This window comes from Heterodontus francisci, chromosome 47 (assembly GCF_036365525.1).
Source record: "Heterodontus francisci isolate sHetFra1 chromosome 47, sHetFra1.hap1, whole genome shotgun sequence".
Classification (NCBI taxonomy): Eukaryota; Metazoa; Chordata; class Chondrichthyes; order Heterodontiformes; family Heterodontidae; genus Heterodontus; species Heterodontus francisci.
Window position 1 is genome coordinate 2735032 of NC_090417.1, and position 21387 is coordinate 2756418.

The following is a 21387-nucleotide window of genomic DNA, read 5'->3' on the forward strand; positions in this document are numbered from 1 at the left end:
AGAGAGAGAGAGACTGTTGTTTGTGGTCGTATGATCTTTGTTATTGTGCATTATATCAACTGTGATGGCATTGTACTTCAGCAGACCACCCTGAAAACATGGTTTGAATGTCCAGACATTCCCCTTAATTAAATATTCTACAGCTGAAAGAATAAAAATGCACTTTTTGTTTCAATACATTTATTAAAAATAATTAATAGTTAGATTGATATTAAAATAATCTGACAGGTTTTTTTTATTTACATGTCTGTAGAAAAAATTTTGCAACAAACTCAGAATTCAAGGTTTGCCTTGGCCCCAAGTAGAATCAGTTCAGTGACTGGCATCAACCAACTTCTCAGCTATGAGCCTGCATCAAAAATAACAAAACAAAAAACAAAAGAGTTGGCATCAGATAATTCAGACAATAACTTGGGCACAAAACATGATTTTGCGTCTTCACCTTGTATAAACATTTCTCTAATCGAGAGTGGAGACATGAAATTGTGGGCTTGGTAAAAATCATTTCCTGCCAATATTTTTTGCCCTTCTAGTCACCATCTACTGAAGGCAGTTAAGTTATAAGGGAAATATACAGTGCTAGGAGCAGCTGGAGCCCTCCAAGATCTCAGATGGCCATGCTTCATGTGTGAGATCGTTCATGGGATGTGAGCGTCACTGGCTAGGCTAACATTGATTGCCCTTGAGAAGGTGGTGGTGAGCTGCCTCCTCGATGGGCTGAATGGCCTCCTTCTGTGCCATAATGACTTCAAGACTATGAGTGTGCGTGTGCTACACCCCCATGGGCAGGGCATCTTAGCCAATTCTATCTTAACCTAACACCCATGCACATACCTTCCAGCAGACAGGGATCAGAGTCAAGGAATGTTGAATTCAACTGCAGTGCCCCAGTTATCAGGTAACTCAACACACAGCAATTTTAACAAAAAGATCTTTTTTCTGTTAAGATGCTGGCAGATCAGCTGTTGATTTCCAGAACTTTCTGTATTTAAGGGGCGGCACAGTGGCGCAGTGGTTAGCACTGCAGCCTCACAGCTCCAGGGACCCGGGTTCGATTCTGGGTACAGCCTGTGTGGAGTTTGCAAGTTCTCCCTGTGTCTGCGTGGGTTTTCTCCGGGTGCTCCGGTTTCCTCCCACAAACCAAAAGACTTGCAGGTTGATAGGTAAATTGGCCATTATAAATTGTCACTAGTATAGGTAGGTGGTAGGGAAATATAGGGACATGTGGGGATGTTTGGTAGGAATATGGGATTAGCGTAGGATTAGTATAAATGGGTGGTTGATGGTCGGCACAGACTCGGTGGGCCGAAGGGCCTGTTTCAGTGCTGTATCTCTAATCTCAATCTCTAATGGACAACAAAAACCTCCCAGGTCTGTACATGTCAATATTACAGCATGAACTGTGAATACCAATGGAAACATGAGTTTGCTGTTCAGCAAATTGGAATGTGGTTTCTGAAGCTGTGATTTCAACAGCCAGAAGTCACATTAATGCAAACCTGCCATTTGACACTAGATGGACCTCTGTGATTTCAATTGTTCTCTGAATGTGATGCAGGTTTCAGAATAAGCCTGATCATTGCAACAATGGGCGGCGCAGTGGTTAGCTCACAGCTCCAGCGGCCCAAGTTCAATTCTGGGTACTATCTCCCTGTGAACCGCGTGGGTTTCCGCCGGGTGCTCCAGTTTCCTCCCACAGCCAAAGACTTACAGGTTGAGAGGTAAATTGGCCATTGTAAATTGCCCCTAGTGGTGGTAGGTGGTAGAAGAATGGTGGGGATGTGGTAGGGAATATGGGATTAATGTAGGATTAGTATAAATGGGTGGTTGTTGGTCAGCACAGACTCGGTGGGCCGAAGGGCCTGTTTCAGTGCTGTATCTCTATGACTATGACTAATGCCGGTGTGCATTATTGGAATTAAGTAACATTCATAAAATCCCTTCTTATAGTAAATGATTCCAATTGTCCAATGTAAGCATGAGAGGGGGATGCACCTTTCTAAAAGCAGAAATATTAAAATATCCTCAGTTTTCAAAAGTTAAAAAATTCAAAACCTGTAGTGAAACCTTCAAATGTTCTCTGTCATGACTGTTTATTCTATCTCTCATGCTGCCTACAGATTCAGCTATTTGCCTGATAGATCTCAGCGACAGAATAAAAATTATTTTTGGAAACAGAAATTTAATTAAAAATGGAAGAATGCGGGGCACAGACCTTAAGCCCAACTGACACAGGCCATTTTCGTCCTCCTCAATCCCTTGCCAGTTTTGTTCTGAAAGCCTCAAACTCTTTACTGGGGGATGGTTGCATGGGTGCTGATGGGTGCAGTTGATTCAGCTTTGATGTGACACACCTCAACTCTTCTTCCCCTTCCACGTCATGACCACTTTGATCAAGAATGTTATTTCAAGTAATAAATAAAATACCCTCCCATAGAGAAGTTGCTACAGCCTATATTTTACCTAATTGAGCTGCTCAGTCATTGATTTTGATGTAAACTTTGGGCCGTGAAAAGATTTTGATGGCTTCTTCAATCTCTGCCAGCTTCTTCTCAAGGTCTGTGCGTCTATTCCTCATGCCAATAGTATCCACCCGTACAGGGAACATCAGCAATTGTTTGGTCAGCTGCTGCTGGGCTGAGGGAGGCAGATCAAATTATGTGAGCATGAGAAGAGCAGTTAAAATGTATTTCAACGACCATACTTTTGTGCAATCTCAATCATTAGACAACACATCCGAACCTGTTTCGTATGTCTTTCCCCAGCAACTCTGCTTGGAAAATGCTGGAAATGCACAGGTCAAACAGCATCTGAAAACATTCATTGTCAGAAGTGGAAAAAGACAGGCCTCTCATAAAATTGGCCAGAACAGAAGAGTGGTTATCAGGCATCAGACAACAGCATAATTATAGTAACCACTATGAGAGAGATTTCAGTCTAAAAACAGAATTATGAAAAACTGAAAGAATAATTTTGTACTGCACTTTTCCCCCCACATGATCTATCTGTCAAAGCAGCTGTAGGTTTTGCCAAACGTTATCCTGTAATTGGTTGCTATGTCAGCAGCCCAAGTTGAGTTGCTCTTTAATCCAATCCCACACACAACTCTCCTCACTCCTTCCCCCTACAGGCATGGCTGACATCAGGAAATAACCACATAGGGAATGGAAGGTGAAGATCACAGCTACACCAACCAGCATTGCCTCTTTGCTAGTTTGCATTTTTAGGTGAAATTGTTGTAATAAATAATAAATCTGCAGTTCAATGCATTTGCATTCTGTTTTTGCAGAATCTTCCAAACAGGTTCACACACTTCAATAAGGCTTGCAATCTGTATGCACTGTTTTACTCTTAAAATCATTATTTACAGAAGACGTATCCTCAGCACGACTGTAGGATAAGTGAAGCTCACAATGCCATTTCAGCCTAATATATACACCTGCATGTAAGCTCAAGCAGGAGAATCTGTCACCTACCTTTTATAACTGCCAACAATATGATATGAAGAGGGTAGTAAATAAACCCATTTCATCAATGTGTTTCGCACAGGAATATCCCAAAAAAAAATTCAAACAGTAGGATTCCAGTATTGATCCCCCCATACTTTCATGGTACCTGAATACTCACAGGTACCACACAGCATGTGCAATATGATGTACTTAATGTAGATTATTGAAATGCTAGGCCCCTATCTGCAAAGAATGAGGCACATTCATTTTGTCATTAACATTGATTTTTAACTGTTGTTGCAGCGAGCAAATGACTTGTTAAACAGATCAGCCATGGCTGGAAAAAAAACATTTTTACATACTAACAGACATCAAAGGTGAGGAAGTGCATTCCAGGGCCTGCTAAGGAGGATACAATCCACAAGGGCCGAGGCTGGTTAGACCACCTGGTCACATGATTACCTGGCTGTTCCAGGGTTTTCTTTTGAACGGGTCACAGAGAGTTGAAACTCAGAGAGTGTATGCTTGATCCTGGACTAAGACCTCTCCTGTCTGCTCCCATCTCTTTCTCACAAGCCTCTGAATCCACTGAAGACACATGAACCCCCAAGAGAGAAAAGTCGCCAACAGCAAACAAGGTTTAAGAAGAATACTGGGCCCCAACGAAAAGCAAGATCTACCTGCAATCAAGGACTCTACAGTGAGCTTGAAGAACCGTAACAAAAACTCTTCAGATATTGCCTTAAGCTTTTCTACTTTATTTTTCTACTTTATTTTTCTTCTCTTTTCTGTCTGTATTTGCATGTGTGTATCGCATATGCATGCTAGCATGGGTGTGTCGTGCATCTGTGGGCATTAACCGAATTAGAGTTTAAGCTTAAGAAGTTTCAACTTTTTTTCTTTAAACCCAGGAAAGCTCGTTTATGCTGGTTTCTTTTCCTTATAATTGGAAAGCGGTGAACAAGGATTCAGCAAGGGCGAGCTAAAAACACTGTGCGTTTAAATTTAAACCCCGTTACAGTAAGACCAGGTGAAGGCTGAGTGGGACCCCTAAACACCTTTCTCACCTGGTCGGAACAATTATGAACGTGCAAACATACGAATTAAGAGCAGAAGTAGGCCATTCGGCCCCTCCAGCCTGCTCCACCATTCAAAAAGATCATGGCTGATCTGTCCCATCTGCCCCGATAACCTTTGATTCCCTTGCCGAACAAGATACTATCTACCCCCACCTTAAAATTATTCAATGACACCGCCTCCACCACCTTCTGAGGCATAGAGTTCCAAAGTTGCACAACACTGACAGAAAGAATTTCTCCTCATCTCTGTCCTAAAAGGGCGACCCCTAATTTTAAAACAGTGCCCCCCAGTTCTGGATTCCCCACAAGAAACATCCTTTCTACATCCACCTTGTCAAGACCGTTCAGGATCTTACATACTTCAAGTTTCCCCTCACTCTTCCAAACTCCAGTGAATACAAGCCCAGTCTGTCCAACCTTTCCTCATAAGATAACCTACTCATTCCAGGTATCAATCTAGTAAACCTCCTCTGAACCGCCTCCAATGCATTCACATCCTTCTTTAATTAAGAAGACCAAAACTACACACAGTATTCAAGATATGGTCTCACCAATGCCCTGTATAACTGAAGCATAACATCCTTATTTTTATTTTTAATTCCTCTCGTAATAAAGGATAGCATTCCATTTACCTTTTTTATTACTTGCTGTACCTGCTTACTAACTTTTTGTGACTCATGCACTAGAACACCTAGATCCCTCTGCACCTTGGAATTCTGCAGTCGTTCTCCGTTTAAGTAATGCTCTGATTTTTTATTCTTCCTGTCAAAGTGAATAACTTCACATTTTCCCACATTATACTCCATCTGCCAGATTTTTGCCCGCTCAACCTATCTATCTCTGTCTGCAAGTTCCTTATGTCCTCTTCACAACATATTTCCTACCTATCTTTGTGTCATCTGCAAATTTAGCTCCCATGCCATCGCTCCCCTCATCTAAGTCATTGATATAAATTGTAAAAAGTTGAGGCCCCATAACAGACCCCTGTGGGACTCCACTCGTTACATCCTACCAATCAGAAAAGGACCCATTTATGCATACTCTGTTTTCTGCCAGCCAGTCAATCTTCTATCTATGCTAACGTTACCCACTACAAGATGAGCTCCTACTTTGCGCAATAACCTTTTGTGATACCTTGTCAAATGCCTTCTGGAAATCCAAGTACAGTATGTCAACAGGCTCCCCTTTATCCACGGCACATGTTATTCCTTCAAAGAACTCCAATAAATTGGTTAAACACGATCTCCCTTACACAAAGCCATGCTGACTATTCCCGATTACCTTGAGTTTTTCTAAGTGCCCAGCTATAGCCTCCTTAATGATCGATTCTAGCACCTTCCCCACGACAGACGTCAAGCTAATTGGCCTTTAGTTACCTGTTTTCTGCTTCCCTCCCTTCTTGAATAGAGGGGTTATATTTGTTATTTTCCAGTCTGATGGACCCTTTCCAGAATCTAGCAAATTTTGAAAAATTAACACCAATGCATCTACTACTTAATAAGCCACCTCTTTGAAGACCATAGGATGAAGAACAGATACAAATATTGTGCCCACAATGAGTCCCAATAACATGTGGGCAGCTCTAAGCTGCCAGCATTTGATGGACCCTGCACCATTTGCGTTAAATGGTCAGGACGCGGAATGGGCTTGAGACATTAACTTCTGAAGCAGGGCGAGCACATCACACATACTTTGTTGAAGGGAACTGAGTGTTTCCAGCCGTTCGTTCTCTGGCATCCTAGTGTGACCGGGAGGCATGCTTGGGTCAGGGATGTTCTTCTGTCGTTCTTCTGCCTCTTTTTGCCATTGATTCCTCCTTTCAATCAAACTGGAAACAGTGAAAACATGAATCAGATATTCTCAATGGAAAACCAGGAAAATGGAAAATTTACAGTAAAAGCGAGAAAAACACAGGGAGAAAGGTGAAGCATGCAATTTGACAATTTAACTTTGAGGTGAAAGTTATGTCAACTAATTGTTCTGGTTTTTAAATTAAAGAACCGAGGTCTGTTTTTCAAATTAAAGGACCAAGGTGAATGATCAAGATCAGACTATAAAATTAATGAAGACAAGATAAATCAGCAACTAGTGATGAAGTGATGCCAACCTTGAGTTTTAAAGGTTTGCAAACTGCAGAAGGAAAAGAAGCCGAAAGGAGTTGAGGCCTTCTACAGTTTCAGGTTCTGGCAATGAATGAGATAGAGAAAGCAGCTATGCATTAAATGTTGATTTTAACACAGAGAGGATACAGGGAGATGGAAGCGTGTGTTAGACAGTGGATTTTGAGTTTACGAGGGACAAGGAAGTTCAGGGCAACAATGACCACAGCAGCACTGGTAAAATGGAGAGATGTGAAAGATTGTGATGGAGAGATAGAGAATGGAGGTTTGAGGTGAGACAGGGATAATCTCTGGAATGAAAATTGTCTAGTACACTAATAACTAGCTGGATGGCAGCATAGTGGTAATATTACTGGACTAGTAATCAAGGCGACTGGACTAATGCTCCAGAGACATGAGTTCAAATTCCACCACGGCAGCTGGGGAATTTAGATTCAATTAATTAATAAATCTGGAATAAAATGCTAGTCTTAATATGCAATTATCGGATTGTTGTAAAAACCCATCTGGTTCACTAATGTCCTTCAGGGGAGGAAATCTGCTGCCTTCATGACCCACAGCAATGTGATAGACTCTTAACTGCCCTCTGAAATTGCCTGGCAGACCACTCAGTTCAAGGCAATTAGGAATGGGCAATAAATGGTGGCCTTGCATGTGATGCTCACATCCTAAAAATGAAGTTAAGCTGTATATGCAATGGACTGACTGAAATAATTCAGGACAGGAAAGGAAGAGTAGACAAGGGATACCATAATAATCCATGCTTACTACTGTGGCAGCTGTCCTTTATTCTTGCTTATGTATTCCTGCTGTTCCTTTGCTTTCCTATCCAGCACGTCTGCAAGAGACTGCAGAGATTTGGAGCGTCGCATTGGCATCCTCCTTGCATTCTGCGCGTTGTGCCTGACAAAATCTACATTAATACCTGTGACTTGAATCTTGAACAGAAAACAACAAGGAGATTGGTAACTGGGATAAGGAATGAAATATTTTTGAAGTGTAGGCAACACAAGAACACAAGAAATAGGAGCAGGTCGCAGACAATATGGCCCGTCGAGCCTCCTCCACTATGCCAAAACGACCATGGCTGATCTTAAGATTCAACATCACTTTCTCGCCCGCTCCCCATATCCCTTGATTCCCTGAGATCCCAAAAATCTGTCTATCCCAGCTTTAAATGTATTCAACAATGGAGCATCTACAACCCTCTGAGGTAGAAAATCCCAAAGATTCACAACCCTTTGAGTAAGTAAGTTCTCCTTATCTCAGTCCTAAACATGGTCCCATGTTTAAGACTCCCCGACCAGTGGAAATAATCTGTCAGTGTCTACCTTATCCAGTCCCTTTAGAATCTTATATGTTTAAATGAGATCACCTCTCATTCTTCTAACCGCCAGAGAAAATCGGCCCAATTTACTTGGCCTCTCATCATAGGACAACCCCCTCATCCCAGGAACCAATCTAGTGAACTTTTGCTGCACTGCCTCCAATGCAAGTATATTTTTCTTAAATGTGGAGACCAAAACTGCGCGCACTACTCCAGATGTGGTCTCACCAAAACCCTGTACAATTGTAACAATACTTCCTTATTCCTGTACTCCAATCCCCTTGCAATAAAGGCCAGCATGTTATTTGCCTTCCTAATTGCCTGCTGTACCTGCATGTTAACTTTCTGCATTCCTTGTACAAGCACACCCAAGTCTCTTTGAACATCGACACTTACAGGTTGCACACCTTTTCAAAAATATTCTGCTTTTATATTCTTACGACCAAGTGCATTACTTCACACTTCCCTACATTATACTCCATCTGCCATCTTGTTGCCCACTCACTTAACCTGTCCATATCTCTTTGCAGCCTCTGTGTCCTCCCCACAGCTTACCTTTCCACCTACCTTTGTATCATCAGCAAACTGAGACACATTAACCTCTGTCTCTTCATATAAGTCATTAATACAGATTGTAAATAGCTGAGGCCCCAGCACTGATCCTTGCGGCACTCAACTATTTAATGCCTGCCAACTGGAAAATGCCTCATTTATGCCCACTTGTTGCTTCCTGTCTGGGTTACCAATCATCTATCCATGCTAATATATTACCCCAACTCTATGAGCCCTTATCTTGCCTATTAACCATTTTTGTGGCACCTTATTGAATGCCTTTTGGAAATCCAGGTAAACTACATCTACCAGTTCCCCTTTATCTGCCCGACTAGTTACATGCTCAAAAAACTCTGATAAATTTGTCAAACAGGATATCCCTTTAGTAAAACCATATTGACTTGTTCAAAATCATACTGTGCTTTTCTAAGTGCATTGTTAAGACTTCCTTAATAATAGATTTCAGCATTTTCCCAACGACTGATGTCAGGCTCACTGGCCTGTAGTTCCCTGTTTTCTCTCTTCCTCCTTTCTTGAAAAGTGGTATAACATTTGCCAATTTCCAATCTGATGGGACTGTTCCCGAATCTAAGGAACTTTGGAAAATCATAGCTAGCGCATGTACTATCTCTGCAGCTATCTCTTTTGGAACCCGAGGGTATAGGCCATCAGGTCCTGGAGATTTGTCAGATTTTAGTCCCTTAAGTTTCTCCAGTACTTTTTTTCTGCTGATATGAATTTTCTTACTCTTTTTAGCCCTTAGGTTACTATTTCTGGTATGGAACTTGTGTCCTCTACTGTGAAGACAGACACAAAATATTTGTTATAGGCACTGTTGTAATATGGATAAGTGAACGTTGTCAAGCCTGCACTCACCTCTATGTTGGAATCCTTTACTGTTTCAGCACATCTCTCTGGTTTTGCTGGGCTTGGTGACGAGGATCGTTTCGGACAAACTCCAGCCCCGCATCTCGAGTGTGCTTTAAGGTAGTGCTGACTCTCCGAATGCTTGGGCGGTGAACACTCCTTAGAAGAAAGAGAAAACAGTTTAAAATGGAAAATGTGAAACACAGAGCATGTCTCCTGTATTTATTCTAGAAAATCAAGCAATGTGTTGTCAAGCTGCAGTTTCTGCCACTCTCTCTCGTCCTGCTCAGGAAATTAGGAGATAGAGGGATGCAGGCCAGGGTGACTGTCCTAGTATATAGGGAACTTATTTGACCTCCATGTGGCATTTATAGACAAGTTTAAGTTCACTTTCTAAAAGCAAAATAAAAACTGCATTCATCAAATGACCACATAATCTGAAAATGTGACACCTGCTGCTTCATGCTGTCTCTTAGTCCCTTTGTTCCTGTATTTCAGACAGTTGGAGGATTCTCCTTGAAGTGGCATTTAAGATGAAGACGCGTTCCTGCAGTCCACAGTAATATACCAGTACACAAAATTGTCTATTTACTGACCAACAGGTTGTAAAATATACCTTGTAAATAGATAAGTGAGAGAGATCGATATAGTTATGAAGATTTTACGTGAATCTTAAGAATACTTTCTAAACACTAATGAACGTTTCTCATCATTTTCATGGCAAGCAAAGTTCCAAAGACTTATGGTGCCAAGTCTAGAGTAATTTAGTTGCCATTAACAACTACACTAAAACAGATTATAAAATTTAAGCAAAATCCTGCAGACGAAACAGAAAAAGCTGGAAGTACTCAGCAGGTCAGGCAGTATCTGTGAAGAAATAGAGGTGTCAGTCAGTCAATGTTTCAAGTCTTAAGATCATGCAAAAGGGTCTTAAAACCTGAAGTCACTCACTCTCTGGCTGAGATCAGCTGATGCAATATACACCAAGCATCGACCCTGTTATGCTTTGCGCAACTTAGTCCCACACCATATCGTGCTATTTTGCACTAGTCGTTGGGGAGCCCATCCAAAACTTTTAGTGTCAATCCAGTCTTGTCGTCATAACTACCCCAAGTCTCTACCTGTAACTGTGCCATCACTTTTGAAGGAATGGATTCATATTTCTGGGACTTCCACAGCGCTTTCACAGGTTTGGGGCCACTCAGCTCTCGCTCTTGGTCCTTCTCCCTGCATTTCTTCTGTATCTCACGCATTCGCCTCACATTCTCCTTCTCATGATCCCTGGGCTCTTTCTCTACGGAGAAACAAGATTCCTGTGAAATGGAGTCCAAGAGTTCAGATTCTCCAGCCAGCAGGAGGTCCACAGATTTTCATGACACCAAATTAACAAACCAGGCAATGAATTCTGTCCATCACTATGATATCTGCAAATATTATCATGTAACCTTGCAGATCAATGAGAGACAGTTATACTGTTTCTAATAGAAATCAAAGTCAAGTATGTGGCATAGTAGTCACACCCACCACAAAAAACACCTTGAAACATTCACTCCAAAACTGCCTCTGCAATTCACCAACAGCAGTCTCTCACTCTGAGCAATTCAGAAACACAGAGCATCTAGCAACAGAATAATGCTTGCCAAGAAACCTTACAGACAAGGAGAGCTTAAAATCAAAATCAAAAATACCAATAAAACATCTCCATTCTAACCAGAATTTTTTTTTATTTTTTGATTTGTTTTTTCATTTATGGAGCTGTCCACCAGTATTAATTGGAAATTCAGCACAAGAGCCAGCGGGAGGTAGAGGAGCAGATATGTAGACAGATTTTGGAAAGATGTAAAGGTAACAGGGTTGTAGTGGTGGGTGATTTTAACTTCCCCGATATTGACTGGGACTCACTTAGTGCTATGGGTTTAGATGGGCCAGAATGTGTAAGGAACATCCAGGAGGGCTTCTTGAAACAATATGTAGATAGTCCAACTAGGGATGGGGCCGTACTGGACCTGGTATTAGGGAATGAGCCCGGCCAGGTGGTCGAAGTTTCAATAGGGGAGCATTTCGGGAACAGTGACCATAATTCCATAGGTTTTAAGGTACTTGTGGATAAAGATAAGAGTAGTCCTCGGGTGAAGGTGCTAAATTGGGGGAAGGCTAATTATAACAATATTAGGCAGGAACTGAAGAATTTAGATTGGGGGCGTCTGTTTGAGGGTAAATCAACATCTGACATGTGGGAGTCTTTCAAACGTCAGTTGATTAGAATCCAGGACCAGCATGTTCCTGTGAGGAAGAAGGATAAGTTTGGCAAGTTTCGGGAACCTTGGATAACGCGGGATATTGTGAGCCTAGCCAAAAAGAGAAAGGAAGCATTCGTAAGGGCTGGAAGGCTCAGAACAGACGAATCCCTTGAGGAATATAAAGACAGTGGGAAGGAACTTAAGCAAGGAGTCAAGAGGGCTAAAAGGGGTCATGAAAAGTCATTGGCAAACAGGATTAAGGATAATCCCAAGGCTTTTTATACATATGTAAAGAGCAAGAGGGTAACTAGGGAAAGGGTTGGCCCGCTCAAGGACAGAGAAGGGAATCTATGTGTGGAGCCAGAGGAAATGGGCGAGGTACCAAATGAGTACTTTGCATCAGTATTCACCAAAGAGAAGGACTTGGTGGATGATGAGCCTAGGGAAGGGAGTGTAGATAGTCTCAGTCATCTCATTATCAAAAAGGAGGAGGTGTTGGTGTCTTGCAAAGCATTAAGGTAGATAAGTCCCCAGGGCCTGATGGGATCTACCCCAAAATACTAAGGGAGGCAAGGGAAGAAATTGCTGAAGCCTTGACAGAAATCTTTGCATCCTCATTGGCTACAGGTGAGGTCCCAGAGGACTGGAGAATAGCCAATGTTGTTCCTTTGTTTAAGAAGGGTAGCAAGGATAATCCAGGAAATTATAGGCCGGTGAGACTTACGTCAGTGGTAGGGAAATTATTAGAGAGGATTCTTCGGGACAGGATTTACTCCCATTTGGAAACAAACAAACTTATTAGCGAGAGGCAGCATGGTTTTGCGAAGGGGAGGTCGTGTCTCACTAATTTGATTGAGTTTTTTGAGGAAGTGACAAAGATGAGTGATGAAGGAAGGGCAGTGGATGTTATCTATATGGACTTCAGTAAAGCCTTTGACAAGGTCCCTCATGGCAGACTGGTACAAAAGGTGAAGTCACATGGGATCAGAGGCGAGCTGGCAAGATGGATACAGAACTGGCTCAGTCACAGAAGACAGAGGGTAGCAGTGGAAGGGTGCTTTTCTGAATGGAGGGATGTGACTAGTGGTGTTCCGCAGGGATCAGTGCTGGGACCTTTGCTCTTTGTAGTAAAGATAAATGATTTGGAGGAAAATGTAGCTGGTCTGATTAGTAAGTTTGCGGACGACACAGAGGTTGGTGGAGTTGCGGATAGTGATGAGGATTGTCAGAGGATACAGCAGGATATAGATCAGTTGGAGACTTGGGCGGAGAAATGGCAGATGGAGTTTAATCCGTACAAATGTGAGGTAATGCATTTTGGAAGATCTAATGCATTTGGGAAGTATACAGTAAATGGCAGAACCCTTAGGAGTATTGACAGGCAGAGAGATCTGGGCGTACAGGTCCACAGGTCACTGAAAGTGGCAACGCAGGTGGATAAGGTAGTCAAGAAGGCATATGGCATGCTTGCCTTCATCGGTCGGGGCATAGAGTATAAAAATTGGCAAGTCATGCTGCAGCTGTACAGAACTTTAGTTAGGCCACACTTAGAATATTGTGTGCAATTCTGGTCGCCACACTACCAGAAGGACGTGGAGGCTTTGGAGAGGGTACAGAAGAGGTTTACCAGGATGTTGCCTGGTCTGGAGGGCATTAGCTATGAGGAGAGGTTAGATAAACTCGGATTGTTTTCACTGGAACGACAGAGGTGGAGGGGTGACATGATAGAGGTTTACAAAGTTATGAGCGGCATGGACAGAGTGGATAGTCAGAAGCTTTTTCCCAGGGTGGAAGAGTCAGTTACGAGGGGACATCGGTTTAAGGTGCGAGGGGCAAAGTTTAGAGGGGATGTGCGAGGCAAGTTCTTTACACAGAGGGTGGTGAGTGCCTGGAACTTGCTGCCGGGGGAGGTGGTGGAAGCAGGTATGATAATGATGTTTAAGAGGCATCTTGACAAATACATGAATAGGATGGGAATAGAGGGATACGGACCCTGGAAGTGCAGAAGGTTTTAGTTTAGGCAGGCATCAAGATCGGCACAGGCTTGGAGGGCCGAATGGCCTGTTCCTGTGCTGTATTGTTCTTTGTTCTAATGTAATCCTAATGGATACCCGTCCATCAGCAATGTAATTCCCTGAAAGGAACTAAGTCATTATAAAGATCCATTTACTTTTTGGTGACAATGGTCTGTGCAATGACACTCCTTCCAACTGCAGCAGCGTACCAACAGAGCCCTTCTGCCCTCTCTCCTGGATCTCCCTGGCATTCGAACGTACACGAGGTGCTGGCTGCGTCAGGCGGGCACTATAGCACGAAGGATACAAGGTGGGATCTGGAGCTAACGGTCCTGAGAGGAAGTCTAGTTTTAGGCTATTCCCTTCTAACCTTCCCCGAGCTGTAGACAAAAACAGAAAGCAAAAAATTAGACACACCTCTCAGTAAAGGCAATGTGGAGACAAGGAAATTGGTCATTCAGCTGCAGGAATCCTCACACTGAGCTGACCTTAGATCCAGTCGTGCCAACTTCCTGTATCAGTCAATGGACAATGACAAGGAGTGAGAGCACTGGCCACCTCTTTCCCTGTTTAACCACATGCACTAAGGTCAGTTTTACAACCGCACCACAACCTTAAGTAAAGTTGACTCACAGCACAGACTAGAGATGGGAGCTGATTCTCCAATGTTAAATTACACAGTGCCCAGGATTGTGTGACAAGGTTATAATATTCTGAGTTAAGCAACTTTTTGAATCATCAAGCTTCGAGATAACCTCCAAGATTCTTGAGTGTGTTAAGAGAGTTTTATCACATACTCCCAGAGATCATTTATCCTCGATATAATATGTCCTGGTCAGGATAGTTACCAGTAATCATTTACAGCCTATTTCTCTGTCATCCTGTGTGATCATCACATTTCAATAGGATCAACTCAAAACAAAGGCACAATTCAGAATAAAATATTAAAACCATACTTTTAATCAGGTACCAGAAAAGCTTCAACATTTGGGTAATAGTTAAAGACTAGTTACTTGCATTCAGTGCTTGACTAAATTTCTGCCTTGTAATCGCTCCCGGGTATCCAATTATTGTCTATATAAAACATTTGAACCTCTCAATTAGAATCCATCCTGCAACACTCTCCCGGGTGTCTGGGGTTATAAGGTACCTGCACAATCACTCTGTTTTCAATATAATAAGATAAAGACTTAATTCTCATTTCTTTTGTACACTTTCCTCTTTCAGATACCTTTATGTCACACACCAGGTGCGCAGAATGGAAAAGAGGGTGGCCAGGCACGACCAGACAAATAAATTCCCTTTTCACGTACAGAAACACCTGACTTCTGCTATGTTTCCTCCCAGATCAGACTAGGAATTTCGAACCAAGAATGTAAAAGGAAAATGGAAGCACTTCACCCGAAAACAGGTACAAAATAAAATCTCACCTGACATTGGACGCTTGTAGAAATTGGGGAATAGAGTTGGGTCTGGTGGAATGGGACCAGATATCTTGGAGGGGCCCTCAGACATCTTTGTTTGATGACAATACTGTAACAGAGCAATGTCAAAACAGTGTGATTGAAAAAGAGGGAAAGGAGGAACGTCGGAACAGGAGGTGGCCATTCAGCCCCTCGAGCCTGTTCCAGCATTTAATTAGATCATGTCTGATCTTTAACTCAACTCATTTGCCTGTCTTTGTTCCATATCCCCTGATACCCTTACCTATCAAAAATCCTTCAATTTGGTGTTGAAAATTTCAATTGACCTCCAATGTTTGCAACCTTTTTGGAGAACAGGATTGCAAACTTCCACTACCCTTTGTGTGAAAACATATCTCCTGAATTCCCTCTTAAATGGTCTGGCTCTGATTTTAAGATAATGCCTCCTTGTTCTGGATTCCCCAGCAGAGGCAACAGTTTCTCTTGCAGCTACCTTATCTTGTCACGAATTAAATCCAATAAGGAATTCAGGAGAAATTTCTTGACTCAGAGCGTGGTTAGAATGTGGAACTCACTACCACAAGGAGCAGTTGAGGCGAATGACAGAGATGCATTTAAGGAGAAGCTAGATAAAGAGGGAGACAGGGATAGAAGGATACACTGATAGGTTGAAGAAGTTAGATGGGAGGAGGCACATGTGGAGCATAAACACCGGCATGGGCCTATTGGGTGGGATGACCTGTTCCTGTGCGTAAATTCTCGGTAATTCTATGTACCGTAGATCGCTCCTGAGGTACAGTGCCCAAAAGTGAATGCAATGTTTCAGCTGGGGTCTGACCAGGGCTCTGGACAAGTGAAGCATCGACTCCTTACTTCAATATGGAGGCACTCTCTCTTTCCCTTTGCAGCCTCAGCAGCAACCACCTCTATCGGTACCACTGCCAAGGCTGCAGACCCTCTGAATGATGTATACTTTCACTAATGTCTTCATTATAACATACTTATAAAAGCTCTTACAATCTTTTTTTATATTTCTTGCTGCTTTACACTCCTATTCGATTTACTCCCCCCTCTTTATCAACTTCTCAGTCATCTTTTGCTGATTTTAAAAACCTTCCAAATCCCCCAGGCTTACTACTCTTTTTGGCAAAATTGTAAGCGTCTTCTTTTAACCCAACACTACCCTGAACTTCATGAGTAAGCCGCAAATGGAAACTTTTCCAATGGAGACTTATCTCTCAAGGGAATGTGTATTCGTTGAGAGGTTCGAATTGTTTGACTATTTGCCATTGCTTTAGGACTGACCTTTCTGCTCATCTTAACTCACCCCTCCCTGGTAGCGACATAATTGTCATTGTTTAAACTTAAGGCCCAAGTTTCAGATTAATCACATTCCTCACCAACTCAAAATGAATTAGTATTATATTATTATTTCTCAGAACCTTCAGTATAAGCCTGTCCTCAGAACTAGATCTAAAATAGGCTGTTCAAAGTCAGAAACAAAGCTGGGATGGACTCAGTCTGACTCTTGTAGTATGTGCTTTGCAGGGGCAGAGGCTAACACTGTCCCCAGTTCCAGAGACTGTCAGGGTCACTATGGAAACAGGGCAGCAAGAAGCACTACCCAAGTCAGGGGTCCTGCCGGAAGAGGTGCAGGCACACAATCTGGAGGCAGTCAGGACCTCCAGTGAAAGCCCTCCGGGAGACACTGACCCTGACACACAGTCCCCAAGATGCCTCCTCCGCCAACTCACCTCCTTTCAGCTCTCAGCCGCCAACCGACCTCGGGACGCGCACGCAACGTCATTGCGTCACGGCCGTCACCGTGGCAGCCGCATCCCGCCACCAACCCCGCTTTGCAACAATCCAAGCTTCCTCCACGGACTGTAAGTAAAGAGTAATGTTCACTGAGTCTCACTCTCAGGAAATAATAATGTTCACTGAGTCTCACTGTCAGTAAAGAGTAATGTTCACTGAGTCTCACTCTCAGGAAATAATAATGTTCACTGAGTCTCACTGTCAGTAAAGAGTAATGTTCACTGAGTCTCACTCTCAGTAAATAATAATGTTCATTGAGTCTCACTGTCAGTAAATAATAATGTTCACTGAGTCTCACTGTCAGTAAAGAGTAATGTTCACTGAGTCTCACTGTCAGTAAAGAGTAATGTTCACTGAGTCTCACTCTCAGTAAATAATAATGTTCACTGAGTCTCACTGTCAGTAAATAATAATGTTCACTGAGTCTCACTGTCAGTAAAGAGTAATGTTCACTGAGTCTCACTGTCAGTAAATAATAATGTTCACTGAGTCTCACTGTCAGTAAAGAGTAATGTTCACTGAGTCTCACTCTCAGGAAATAATAATGTTCACTGAGTCTCACTGTCAGTAAAGAGTAATGTTCACTGAGTCTCACTCTCAGGAAATAATAATGTTCACTGAGTCTCACTGTCAGTAAATAATAATGTTCACTGAGTCTCACTGTCAGTAAAGAGTAATGTTCACTGAGTCTCACTGTCAGTAAATAATAATGTTCACTGAGTCTCACTGTCAGTAAATAATAATGTTCACTGAGTCTCACTGTCAGTAAAGAGTAATGTTCACTGAGTCTCACTCTCAGTAAATAATAATGTTCATTGAGTCTCACTGTCAGTAAATAATAATGTTCACTGAGTCTCACTGTCAGTAAAGAGTAATGTTCACTGAGTCTCACTGTCAGTAAAGAGTAATGTTCACTGAGTCTCACTCTCAGTAAATAATAATGTTCACTGAGTCTCACTGTCAGTAAATAATAATGTTCACTGAGTCTCACTGTCAGTAAAGAGTAATGTTCACTGAGTCTCACTGTCAGTAAATAATAATGTTCACTGAGTCTCACTGTCAGTAAAGAGTAATGTTCACTGAGTCTCACTGTCAGTAAAGAGTAATGTTCACTGAGTCTCACTGTCAGTAAAGAGTAATGTTCACTGAGTCTCACTGTCAGTAAATAATAATGTTCACTGAGTCTCACTGTCAGTAAAGAGTAATGTTCACTGAGTCTCACTGTCAGTAAAGAGTAATGTTCACTGAGTCTCACTGTCAGTAAATAATAATGTTCACTGAGTCTCACTGTCAGTAAAGAGTAATGTTCACTGAGTCTCACTCTCAGTAAATAATAATGTTCACTGAGTCTCACTCTCAGTAAAGAGTAATGTTCACTGAGTCTCACTCTCAGTAAATAATAATGTTCACTGAGTCTCACTGTCAGTAAAGAGTAATGTTCACTGAGTCTCACTCTCAGTAAATAATAATGTTCACTGAGTCTCACTGTCAGTAAATAATAATGTTCACTGAGTCTCACTGTCAGTAAAGAGTAATGTTCACTGAGTCTCACTCTCAGTAAATAATAATGTTCACTGAGTCTCACTGTCAGTAAAGAGTAATGTTCACTGAGTCTCACTCTCAGTAAATAATAATGTTCACTGAGTCTCACTCTCAGTAAAGAGTAATGTTCACTGAGTCTCACTGTCAGTAAAGAGTAATGTTCACTGAGTCTCACTGTCAGTAAAGAGTAATGTTCACTGAGTCTCACTGTCAGTAAATAGTAATGTTCACTGAGTCTCACTGTCAGTAAAGAGTAATGTTCACTGAGTCTCACTCTCAGTAAATAATAATGTTCACTGAGTCTCACTGTCAGTAAAGAGTAATGTTCACTGAGTCTCACTCTCAGTAAATAATAATGTTCACTGAGTCTCACTGTCAGTAAAGAGTAATGTTCACTGAGTCTCACTCTCAGTAAATAATAATGTTCACTGAGTCTCACTGTCAGTAAAGAGTAATGTTCACTGAGTCTCACTCTCAGTAAATAATAATGTTCACTGAGTCTCACTGTCAGTAAATAATAATGTTCACTGAGTCTCACTGTCAGTAAAGAGTAATGTTCACTAAGTCTCACTCTCAGTAAAGAGTAATGTTCACTGAGTCTCACTGTCAGTAAAGAGTAATGTTCACTGAGTCTCACTGTCAGTAAAGAGTAATGTTCACTAAGTCTCACTCTCAGTAAATAATAATGTTCACTGAGTCTCACTGTCAGTAAATAATAATGTTCACTGAGTCTCACTGTCAGTAAAGAGTAATGTTCACTGAGTCTCACTGTCAGTAAATAATAATGTTCACTGAGTCTCACTGTCAGTAAAGAGTAATGTTCACTGAGTCTCACTGTCAGTAAATAATAATGTTCACTGAGTCTCACTGTCAGTAAATAATAATGTTCACTGAGTCTCACTGTCAGTAAAGAGTAATGTTCACTGAGTCTCACTGTCAGTAAAGAGTAATGTTCACTGAGTCTCACTGTCAGTAAAGAGTAATGTTCACTGAGTCTCACTGTCAGTAAATAGTAATGTTCACTGAGTCTCACTGTCAGTAAAGAGTAATGTTCACTGAGTCTCACTGTCAGTAAATAATAATGTTCACTGAGTCTCACTGTCAGTAAAGAGTAATGTTCACTAAGTCTCACTCTCAGTAAAGAGTAATGTTCACTGAGTCTCACTGTCAGTAAAGAGTAATGTTCACTGAGTCTCACTGTCAGTAAAGAGTAATGTTCACTAAGTCTCACTCTCAGTAAATAATAATGTTCACTGAGTCTCACTGTCAGTGAGACTCAGTGAACATTATTATTTACTGACAGTGAGACTCAGTGAACATTATTATTTACTGAGCGTGAGACTTAGTGAACATTACTCTTTACTGACAGTGAGACTCAGTGAACATTATTATTTACTGTCAGTAAAGAGTAATGTTCACTGAGTCTCACTGTCAGTAAATAATAATGTTCACTGAGTCTCACTGTCAGTAAAGAGTAATGTTCACTGAGTCTCACTGTCAGTAAATAATAATGTTCACTGAGTCTCACTGTCAGTAAATAATAATGTTCACTGAGTCTCACTGTCAGTAAAGAGTAATGTTCACTGAGTCTCACTGTCAGTAAAGAGTAATGTTCACTGAGTCTCACTGTCAGTAAATAGTAATGTTCACTGAGTCTCACTGTCAGTAAAGAGTAATGTTCACTGAGTCTCACTGTCAGTAAAGAGTAATGTTCACTGAGTCTCACTGTCAGTAAAGAGTAATGTTCACTGAGTCTCACTGTCAGTAAAGAGTAATGTTCACTAAGTCTCACTCTCAGTAAAGAGTAATGTTCACTGAGTCTCACTGTCAGTAAAGAGTAATGTTCACTGAGTCTCACTGTCAGTAAAGAGTAATGTTCACTAAGTCTCACTCTCAGTAAATAATAATGTTCACTGAGTCTCACTGTCAGTAAATAATAATGTTCACTGAGTCTCACTGTCAGTAAAGAGTAATGTTCACTGAGTCTCACTGTCAGTAAATAATAATGTTCACTGAGTCTCACTGTCAGTAAAGAGTAATGTTCACTGAGTCTCACTGTCAGTAAATAATAATGTTCACTGAGTCTCACTGTCAGTAAATAATAATGTTCACTGAGTCTCACTGTCAGTAAAGAGTAATGTTCACTGAGTCTCACTGTCAGTAAAGAGTAATGTTCACTGAGTCTCACTGTCAGTAAATAGTAATGTTCACTGAGTCTCACTGTCAGTAAAGAGTAATGTTCACTGAGTCTCACTGTCAGTAAATAATAATGTTCACTGAGTCTCACTGTCAGTAAAGAGTAATGTTCACTGAGTCTCACTGTCAGTAAATAGTAATGTTCACTGAGTCTCACTGTCAGTAAAGAGTAATGTTCACTGAGTCTCACTCTCAGTAAATAATAATGTTCACTGAGTCTCACTGTCAGTAAAGAGTAATGTTCACTGAGTCTCACTCTCAGTAAATAATAATGTTCACTGAGTCTCACTGTCAGTAAAGAGTAATGTTCACTGAGTCTCACTCTCAGTAAATAATAATGTTCACTGAGTCTCACTGTCAGTAAAGAGTAATGTTCACTGAGTCTCACTCTCAGTAAATAATAATGTTCACTGAGTCTCACTGTCAGTAAATAATAATGTTCACTGAGTCTCACTGTCAGTAAAGAGTAATGTTCACTAAGTCTCACTCTCAGTAAAGAGTAATGTTCACTGAGTCTCACTGTCAGTAAAGAGTAATGTTCACTGAGTCTCACTGTCAGTAAAGAGTAATGTTCACTAAGTCTCACTCTCAGTAAATAATAATGTTCACTGAGTCTCACTGTCAGTAAATAATAATGTTCACTGAGTCTCACTGTCAGTAAAGAGTAATGTTCACTGAGTCTCACTGTCAGTAAATAATAATGTTCACTGAGTCTCACTGTCAGTAAAGAGTAATGTTCACTGAGTCTCACTGTCAGT

At 41.4% G+C, this 21387-nt stretch overlaps 1 protein-coding gene across 2 annotated transcripts; it reads right to left on the minus strand.

Annotated features, from left to right (window-relative positions):
- Positions 1 to 198: 198 nt before the first annotated feature.
- On the minus strand, positions 199 to 16885 carry enkd1 (enkurin domain containing 1). 2 transcript variants are annotated; one of them, XM_068023378.1, is made up of 9 exons: positions 16828 to 16885; positions 15080 to 15182; positions 13805 to 14029; positions 10516 to 10688; positions 9404 to 9553; positions 7417 to 7586; positions 6220 to 6356; positions 2464 to 2637; positions 199 to 349 (listed from the first exon to the last, which is right to left on the minus strand). In XM_068023378.1, the coding sequence occupies exons 2-8, from the start codon at positions 15162 to 15164 to the stop codon at positions 2477 to 2479; spliced, it is 1101 nt and encodes a 366-aa protein (XP_067879479.1). In that variant the 5' UTR covers positions 15165 to 15182; positions 16828 to 16885; the 3' UTR covers positions 199 to 349; positions 2464 to 2476. The 2 variants fall into 2 exon arrangements, with proteins under 2 accessions (XP_067879479.1, XP_067879480.1); XM_068023379.1 differs by lacking the exons at positions 15080 to 15182; positions 16828 to 16885 and having other exon boundaries at positions 10516 to 10707; positions 13805 to 13986.
- Positions 16886 to 21387: the final 4502 nt, after the last annotated feature.